Below are 10,059 nucleotides of genomic sequence, written 5' to 3' on the forward strand. Positions count from 1 at the left end.
CTCCGTGTTTCGTGGAAACGACCGGAAATTTCAACACCCTATATGGAACGAAATGAACCTGGTGATGCGATTTTTTTTCCTTCAGTAAAATTTAAGAGGGAAATGGAAACGAGTATTTTATAGGCTTAGAAGCTGACATAGGAAGCCATAGCGGAAAAGAAAAGAAAACAATCGTTAAAAAATAAGACAATGAAAGAGATGCATCACAAAACACAAAGAAAGAGACGATCCTCACGATTTCCTCAAAAAAGCATAGAAGGAAAGGATTCATGCTATTGCCGTGAAGCCAGTCTCTGGAAGGCCACTGCACGAACGAAATTGCTCCACCACCACTCAACATGAATTATGCTTCATAGGTGTGCGGCATTTCTGACATTGACAATTGTTATCACGTCGACCTTCAGAATAGCTTTTGCTTACATGTACCTGAAACCACAGAGGGAAGGAAAAGGTGAGAGACTCTCTCTATCTCTCTCCATCCCGCTGCACTGTCGAAACAAAATACAAAAAAAAAGGCATAATACAGTATAAAATCTGGTACCAGTTATTTTATGGAATTGCGCGCATGGTCAACGATGGCCTTCTCGTCCGCGATTACTGTTATTATTTGTTCAGAAGTTGAAAAACTGACTGACGAACGAATTATGCAAATACGTTGATGTAAACACTTCCGAAAAGTTTTTGGAAACGTCAAAGAAAAGCTTTCAATATTCATAGGTGTCGTATTAGTATTGCATTCAGCCTTATTATGGGCTTTGCTTGCGTATTTGATTCGTTGAATTTCTACCCACTCCCGATAGCAGCATCTAATTGATTATATTTTTCCATTAAACATCAATTAATTAGTGATAATAGGATTTAAAATTGATATTTATGAGTCGATATTGAGCATATACGAAGAAATAAATTTACTTAAAATTATAAACACTATCCACCGTATATTGCAGTGACCATATGACGTATTTTATGGGACTATACCTCGTATAGTCCCATATCGTGCATGTGTGGTGTAGCAGTAGTAGGTACAGCCTCCAAAAAATGGCTCGGGGATCCATGATGTTCTTAAGTCAGCCACCTCGTTGGGCAATTTGCCTGTTGTGGCGTTGTATTTGTATTTGTATAAAAAACTTTCTTATGTATTTGTATAAAAAACTTTCTTATGTATTTGTATTTTTCGAAATTTTAAACAGTCAAAGCTTTCTTTTTTTTTACTTTTTTTTTTTAATATAAAAATGTTCCGTTTTTTGAACGACGCAAAATCTCGTATTCATCATCTTCAAAGAAATTTCAAGTACGTATGCAGTATTCGCATAACTTAACGAAAATAAATTACTACCATGGCCCCCACATAGAGGGGGGCTAACAGGGCTCTAGTCCTGGGACCCGGGACGATTATCATCATTTTTTTGCTTTTTCATGCTATAAATTAACTACAGAAGAGGCCAGTTAAAAGTCTGACCGAGGGGCGCGCAAAAGATCCCAGCCTAGGGGCTCCGCTACAGGATGTGGGACCCATGATTACTACTTATCTTTGTTATCAAATGTTTCCGAATTTAATGCAGGTTCTTTCAGTGCTTTTGCTGAAGAAAGGCTTAAGGAGCAAGGTAGCCGAGGTCGATAAGATACTCTCCTAAAGTACCAAAGGATGTTTAGAGGTGTCGCGAGTTCGATACCCAGTTCGTTCTTTTCAGAAAACTTTCCTGACATAGGGGTACAACAGAAATGGTGACGTGACCGCCGAAAAAACTTGCTACCGCAGGGAGTCCTACATTGAGGGGTTAGCACACCAACCATAAAAAAAGGTTACTGTTCGGAATCAGCAATAAATTGTAAGTCCCGGTCCAATTAGCCCTCGTCAGCAGAAAATGGCTGTGGTGCGACAAAAATGATTAATGAGCAGAAAGGCTTGAATTCAACCCTTTCAGCAGCACAGCAAATATCACTAAACCTACGCATAATGCCATATCTTTTTTTTTTATGAAGAAGGCTTTCTTCTGATTTTCAGCAGGTGCAAACTAGGGGGGGGGGGGTATAGGGCAAAGTGTTTCATTGAGAAATCAACTTTAAAAAATATCTGGGTTTGTCAATACTAAAATAAAGGGCCTTTAACGATGCTCGATATCTCGTCAATGCGGTTTAAAGGGTTAAGACAGCATTTTTTTAGGAAGAATTGGCAATGTCCTGTACTTTTCCGAATTGATGATCCAAGTTTCATAAAGAGCAGTAAAAGTTTCGTTACATCCGAATTCGTTGCATTTCGTTGAGTTTAAAGCGAAGTTAGTTCGTTAACATTATGCGTATGGGAATCTGATCAACGCGTATTGACGTTATACACGAGGTGTCGCAATAACCGAGGGAGTTATAACCGAGTTTGATTAAACCCGGGAATCCCAAACTTCTTTTCTGTTTGTGGCACTCTGTGGATTGAGATTATAATTCAATAAATGACACCAAAAAGTACCATGACACAATGGTTGGGAATCACAGCCCCAAAACCAGTTTAGGATCAGGCACGAGATATCTTGTCCAAACGTAAATGGAAGACATTCACACCAGATCTCCCGGTCTTTTTTTTATTTCTTTCCTCATCATCGCGAAACTTCATTGTAAGCGGAACTTCATTTTATAAACGGAAGTTGTTTTTTTTTACCTTCCCGTTATTCCTATAGACCGTTTTTAGTGATTCCTTCCCCCCAATATAATGTATTTTTCTTTTTATATACACTGAAGAGCCAAAAAAAACTGGTTCACCTGCCTAATATCGTGTAGGGCCCCCGCGAGCCCGCAGAAGTGCCGCAACACGACGTGGCATGGACTCGACTAATGTCTGAAGTAGTGCTGGAGGTAATTGACACCATGAATCCTGCAGCACTGTCCATAAATCCGTAGGAGTAAGAGGGGGTGGAGATCTCTTCTGAACAGCACGTTGCAAGGCATCCCAGATATGTTCAATAATGTTCATGTCTGGGGATTTTGGTGGCCAGCGGAAGTGTCTAAAGTCAGAAGAGTGTTCCTGGAGCCACTTTGTAGCAATTTTGGACGTGTGGGGTGTCGCATTGTCCTGCTGAAATTGTCCAAGTCCGTCGGAATGCACAATGGACATGAATGGGTGCAGGTGATCAGACAGGATGCTTACGTACCTGTCACCTGTCAGAGTCGTATCTAGACGTATCAGGGGTCCCACATCACGCCAACTGCACACGCCTCATACCATCACAGAGCCTCCACCAGCTTGAACAGTCCCCTGTTGACATGTAGGCTCCATGGATTCATGAGGTTGTCTCCATACCCGTGCACGTCCATCAGCTCGAAGCAATTGGAACCGAGACTCGTCAGACCAGGCAACGTGTTTCCAGTCCTCAACAGTCCAATGTCGGTGTTGTCGGGCCCAGGCGAGGCGTAAAGCTTTGTGTCGTGCAGTCATCAAGGGTACACGAGTGGGCCTTCGGCTCCGAAAGCCCATATCGATGATGTTTCGTTGAATGGTTCGCACGCTGACACTTGTTGATGGCCCAGCATTGAAATCTGCAGCGATTTGCGGAAGGGTTGCACGTCTGTCACGTTTAATAATTCTCGTCAGTCGTCCCGTTCTTGCATGATCTTTTTCCGGCCGCAGCGATGTCGTAGATTTAATTTTTTACCGGATTCCCGATATTCACGGTACACTCGTGAAATGGTCGTACGTGAAAATCCAAATTTCATCGCTACCTCGGAGTTGCTATGTCCCATCTCTCGTGCACCGATTATAACACCACGTTCAAACTCACTTAAATCTCGATAATCTGCCATTGTAGCAGCAGTAACCGATCTAACAACTATGCCAGACACTTACTTGATGTGTTATATAGGCGTTGCCGACCGCAGCGCCGTACTCTGATTGGATCCATATCTCTTTATTTGCATACGCATGCCTGTACCAGTCTCTTTGGCTCTTCAGTGTATGTTACTGCCAAATCCCGAAATTACCCCAATTACTCCTAATTCTCGACTCAGCCGGCCATTTCAAGAATCGGCCAAAGTTCGGATTGTTCGAGTTTTGGTCAAAGTTCGAATTGTAGAAATTATTTGGACTTTGGCAGGCCATTTTGTGAAGTAGGTGAGGATCCCTGGCCAAAGCTCGATTTGCTGATGTAAAACGGCCCGGTAGGAGCCAAATCCATTTTTTTTAATCGCCAACGTGTGATAAATGTCAGCAGCGATAAATAAATGTGATAAATGTCAAATAATAGCAGCTGTATTGGATGTAATAGATAGATACTCTATGTAACAAGGGAAAAAATGTGCCAAATTTTTGCAGAAAAAAATTATTACTGCATCGTGACTGCAGTTTGCCATAACTAACGTGGACATAATTGTCAAGAAAGCATATGCCAAATCGACGATGAGCCTGAATCATGTCTTTTGTTACCGAACTTTGGCCAGGGATCACCGGCCACTTCGTGAACTGGCAAATGTCCGAATTTCAGACATTGGCCGGGTCGATATTTAACGAAATTGGCCAATTCGCGAAACGGTCGACCAATTAATAGAACTCGAGGTGAATTCCTGATGCCCCAACTAGATCAAAGTACCTGCTACTGATTTCCATATTTAGTCTTGAAAATTAATAGTACCAAATCTCATTACGACGAACCCCCCCCCCCCCCCAATGCACTTGAGATTAAAGACGTATGCGGGGAGGGGGCAATGTCATAATGCGATTTAAGTTACCCATTATTCTTTTAAAATTTACCGTTAAGAGGGGGTTGGCCGTGATGAGAGGAATGGGCAAACCAAAACAAACTACCCAGGTTCACTAAAAACACAAAATATCAAAGTTTAAAATCATTGATGACACAAAACACAGTTTTTCATTTTCTCATAAATCATAATGAACGTATTTTTAATCACTCTTTTTAACATCATTAAGAGGGGGCCCCCCTCAGTTCACAGCTTCTGCTGGAATGCACAAGAATACTAGTGGTACCGTATTTCCATATAGATAGTATATTCCGGATTAAATGCTCAGACATTTTGTTTATATCGAATGAGTGAAATAATAAAAATAATAGACTTCAAAAATTATTTATATATCAGTGTATATATTATCATTCGTCGTGATATCGCTAGAAGGGATAGAAATCGACGGTGAAATAAACAAGTCATTTACCGAGGGTTTCAAGTGTCTTCTCCGAGTCCGGAACGACGATGGAACCAAGAAGAGGAGGTCGTTGAGGCCCCTGACGACGAGTTTCGGGGGTTACGGGCCCTCGAAATACCTTCAGTTTTTGGAATGGCATTGCCCCGCTTAGACGACCAAGGACCAGTGTCGTCTTAACGCATGGGGGCCCACCTGGGCACGACCCGGGGGGCCTCAAGAATAGAGGGGGCCTCATAAAAATGAGATCTGATTAACATTTGCTAGAATTTACCAGATAGGGCCTCCAAAAAACCGATTGACCCGGGGGCCCATTATGCTCTTGAGACGGCCCTGCCAAGGACCCTGGTTACGGGCCCTCGGGATATCCTCAACTTCTGGAAAGCCACTGTCCAGCGTCGACGACCAAAGACCCTGGTTACGGGTTATCTTCAGCTTCTGGAAAGCCACTGTCCAGCGTCGACGACCAAGGACTCTGGTTGCGGGCCCTCAGGACATTTTCAGGTTCTCGAAGGATATTTAAAACACCAGCGGTACGACGACTAACTCTGTTAAGGATATCGGGGAAATTTGCTTAAAACAAAAATCCATTTAATATGATCACGAATCTTTAGGGCTCAGCTACCAGCCTGCACCCCCAAGGGGGGGGGCTCACTTTTCCGCGCGTTACATCTTCTACACCTCCTTCTCTCAAGCCACCAAAAAACCAACTCCCCCACAAAAAGGGGACGTTCGCCCTTCGAGAGAGGAGAAGAAGCCCAAGGTGACTTTCTATGTCACAAAGGTCAGGGTCAAGTCACGTCCGCCGAGAGAAGAATTTCCAGGAGCGTTGCAGAAAACAAGCCGAAGCATATCAGGGAACGTTTGCGAGGGAGAAAAGAAATGAGAAGGGAATATTGTGTTAACTTGAAGCTATTAGAGCAAAGAATAGCTGCGTGGCCACCTGTGCCTCAGGGGCGTAGCCAGAAATTTCGTTCGGGGGGGGGGGGCACTTTCATTTCGGGGGGGGGGGGGACCAAAGTGACAGAACAATGGATTTGGCCATCTTTTACCCTTTTTTGGGTCATTTTCTCACATTTCGGAGGGCCCCCCCCCCCTCGCTTCACCCTTGCTGTGCCTGGTTCGAACGTTTGCAAAAATGAATGTGCACAAAAAGGCAGAAAATAAAAAAAATAAATATAAAGAAATGTAAAAATTCATCCATCAATTTCAATGCAACAGCAGCAAAGGAGACATTAAAGGGACGAGTAAAGGAAAGTGAGAAAGATAGAGTGAAAGGCGAGGATCCTGGTTCAATCCCCAACCGTCACCGTAATGGTGGTCGGCTGAAGTTGGTTTTCTGCGTTTCCCAACTTTGAGGCGCGAATGCGAGATGATCTCCCAGTTAAAAGGTCTCGCCGCAGAGAGCAACAGGCCTACAACGTTCCAATTATTCATTCATTACACTCCACTCACTAAGAGTTGAGAAAAAACTCATAGTTTTTAAAAAAAATTTGATTGCAGATGGCAGCACTACACATAGCAAGCATTACACAGAAACAAACTTCAGGAAAGGTTCACTATACACATACACCCACTGCAACCTGTACCAATTCGTAAGAAGTTCCGCAGAGGAATATGTACGAGGTGCAGGTCTGGTTTAATAGTAGTAGTAGTAGAGTGAAAGGGAAATCTGCTGCACTAATCTCCCCCCCCCCCTCCCCACCCAACTTCTATTTCTAACATGCGAACAAGAAAACCAGTTTTTCGAGTTTTACCACCGATATTTCAAATATGGATCATAAAAATTCGTTGCCAAAAACCTGTACGTGAAGGAGTGTTAAATACCACCAAAATATCTTCCGTAGCACCTTGATGTCATTACACACATCATTTCGGAATCGTTGGTCTACAAGATGACAGCAGAAAGTGAATGCATTACTTTCAATACTTTGAAAAAACTTCAATTAAAAAAAATCTCGGGATAAGAACAATATCTTTCATTGTAATTTCATTTATTCTATCCCTTCGAAGAATAATCGCTATACATTATTTTTATTGGACTTATTTCAAGGTGATTGTATCGACGAGGAATGGCTCGGCCATCCGATTGGATCGTCGTGGTACATCAACTGGAAGTGTGAAAAGCAAGAATGCGTCTATAATGAGAAAAATAACATACTTTACTTGAGAGGTCAAGGGTAAGCAAAGTTTTTGATATTCTTTGGCAATCGACTCTACAACATGAAATAAAACATGTCGAATTATTGCATGAAAATGTGCCAAAAAATTTTTTCTTTTTGATAGTTTTCGGTTGAGAATAATTCTCCAGAATAATTCTTAACTTTTCCCGATTAGTTGCAGTGCCATTGGCTATCCAAAGGAGTGCGAACTCGTCCAGAAAAATGGATCAGAGTACCCGGAATGTTGCCCAAGAGTGCATTGCCCTTATGGTTCCGATTATTATGATGAAGACTTGCCATGATAAATTACGAAAAAAATCAATTATTCTTTCTTTCCAATATAAATAAAGTGTATTCATAACATTAAAAATCTTCCACTGACATGTTGGAAAAAAATACTGTAATTTGCAATTTTTTTTGTGTATTTTTAAAAAATGGAGAATACGAGTCCATGATCATTAATTTTACATCAACATGAAAACCAATAAAAATTATTGTTTATGAAATGTAAGAAACGTTGAGTGGGATTTTGGGCAAGAACAAACGAGATTCAATGTCATCTTTGAGCCTGATAAGGGCCAGTCTTAAGTGACTTTACGGCATTAAAACATCTGTATGTATGGCAGAGCTAGCCTAGATGCCTTGAGGGTAGAGTTTGTATATCAGTATTATAATTTCATCAAATAATTAGTGTCAGGGAGCCCGCTATGACCCTGGCTGGGTTAGCTGTTTGCGCACATGTGGGGGCGGCTAACGAAATTAATTCGTTCCGAAATGCCATTCATTAGCCGAAATCATCGTTGGCAAATTGCGTATAGGTTTCTATGGAAAATCGTTTAATTCGTTGCAGGAACGGTTCAATGTCTGAAGATGAGTTTTTAAAACATGGAGCAATCTAAGAAAGACAAAAAAAAAAATGAACGAAGGTTAAAATAAATAGCTTCAAAATTGGATAAATGAGAATTTGCAGGAAGATGAGATGCTGGAGATCTTTTAATTGACACTATATACATATCACAGTCAGGTTCATAGGTGTCTTCACTCATTTTCAATTTTGGTCAGCTCATTTATGTGTCGTATCTGATACATGTAGATGTATCTTCCTAGAAAGTCTGACCGTTCAGTTTGATGCCGAGGGTCTTGCACTGAAATAATTACATTGACTAATGCTTACATTGAAAACATTCAAGTCTAGGCTCTTTTTTTTCAGTGCATTTTCTCATAGCTTAATGCTTCATTTCACATGAAATGGATCAAACAACTAAGAATTTACAGGAAGATGAGATATTGAGAGGATCTTTTTATTTTACATTATGTACACAACCTCTACGCCAGCTTTAGTCTATTTTAATCTACTTTGATGGTGATGACACAACCCAGTCGAGTTCATGGGTGTCCCTATATCTATTTGTGTTTTGGTCAGCTCATTTACTTGTCTCGTGTGCAGATGGAAAAGAAAAACTCCTAGATTGTTCACACTGAAAAAAACACGTTCAGTGAAAACATATGCTCCTTTGTTTCAATGCATCTCCTAATAGATGAATCGTTCATTTTAAATGAAATATTTAAAAAAAAAACAAAAACTTTCGGAAAGAGAAGTGGAAGGACATCTAGAAAAAGATTTTGGGGTGGACATGAGTTAAATCGGGCTCGAGTGACAGTAGGTTCGGGTGATGATTAACGCTAAAATCCAGCTCACAATGCTGACACTGATGTTTTATGTTACCGTGTGCATCCAACATCACATTATCTCTAGTGTGGTTTTCTTAGTTGTACATATCTCTAATGGGGTGTTGGTGCATTCGTATATCAATGAAAATGTTCGTTAACCGAATCCGTATTCATTAGCCGAGGCAGAAAAATCACGAAAAAAAAAAAATCTTCGTTAGCCAAAAATTGGCTAAATATGTAATAGGTTTCTATGCGCGACATCGTTGTTTTCTACGCGAGTGAAATTTTTATACGTCGAAAATCTTCCATTTTGCAGATTCAAAGCTTGGGAAACTTCTGCCTTGTGTATCATGAGTCAAATATCGCGAGTTCGTGACGCTTTCGCAAACGGAAAAAGAAAATTTCTAAGGTTTGTTTGACTCATCACGCGCCGCATTTCTCTCGTCGTTTTTATTTGCAAAGGGTTAGTGCAACGCATCTTGCGTCAGATTATACAGAGAACATCTGCTTGGGCGGATCTAACTGGTCGTTTACAAGTCGGGATATTACGTACCCCGGTTCTGAATGCGATTATGATTCTTATAATTATTTCACTTCGAGGACATAACTGGTGCGCAACACAACTGGTTTTTTTATTACTTTGCCAAACCGTTAGGAAGTTAGGAACCAGAAACCGTAACGGTGAGGTACCAGCAGTTAGCAGGTGGTATAATAGCGTAAAAAAAAGAAATCTTACGAATCTTTTTCATCCTGTTTGGCGATTATCCAGAAATTTCTAGTTATTGACTGCGGGAAAATACTGTAAAAAAGAACGAAAAACAAAATTATCATTATTATTTATATTTACTTTCAGTTTTGTTATCAGTAGATGTCTAAAAATAATCATTCGCTGGGGAGAAAAGTGTCAAATTCAGCAATTACTGCGTGATGATAGCAACGAAGACTAGATCAGTCTGACTTGTCTGTCGAAAACTGTTCAGTAAGCTTCAAAAAAATCCTGACGTAAGCTGATAACACGCAATAGCGAATGAGTTTTTCGGAAATGAATGACGTAAATATATTTCTGGTGCTAAGAATGATGACCTCTAT

At 40.8% G+C, this 10,059-nt stretch overlaps 1 protein-coding gene across 2 annotated transcripts; it reads left to right on the forward strand.

Annotated features, from left to right (window-relative positions):
- The first annotated feature begins 212 nt into the window (after positions 1-212).
- LOC149078865 (U-scoloptoxin(16)-Er12a-like) lies at positions 213-7,684 on the forward strand. 2 transcript variants are annotated; one of them, XM_089241036.1, is made up of 3 exons: positions 213-451; positions 7,191-7,317; positions 7,475-7,684. In XM_089241036.1, the coding sequence occupies exons 1-3, from the start codon at positions 346-348 to the stop codon at positions 7,599-7,601; spliced, it is 360 nt and encodes a 119-aa protein (XP_089097162.1). In that variant the 5' UTR covers positions 213-345; the 3' UTR covers positions 7,602-7,684. The 2 variants fall into 2 exon arrangements, with proteins under 2 accessions (XP_089097162.1, XP_089097163.1); XM_089241037.1 differs by lacking the exon at positions 213-451 and adding an exon at positions 6,837-7,045.
- The last annotated feature ends 2,375 nt before the right edge of the window (positions 7,685-10,059 follow it).

This window comes from Pholcus phalangioides, unplaced genomic scaffold (genome assembly GCF_987345545.1).
Source record: "Pholcus phalangioides strain wild (caught in Gottingen) unplaced genomic scaffold, Ppha-v1.0 ptg000013l_1, whole genome shotgun sequence".
Classification (NCBI taxonomy): domain Eukaryota; kingdom Metazoa; phylum Arthropoda; class Arachnida; order Araneae; family Pholcidae; genus Pholcus; species Pholcus phalangioides.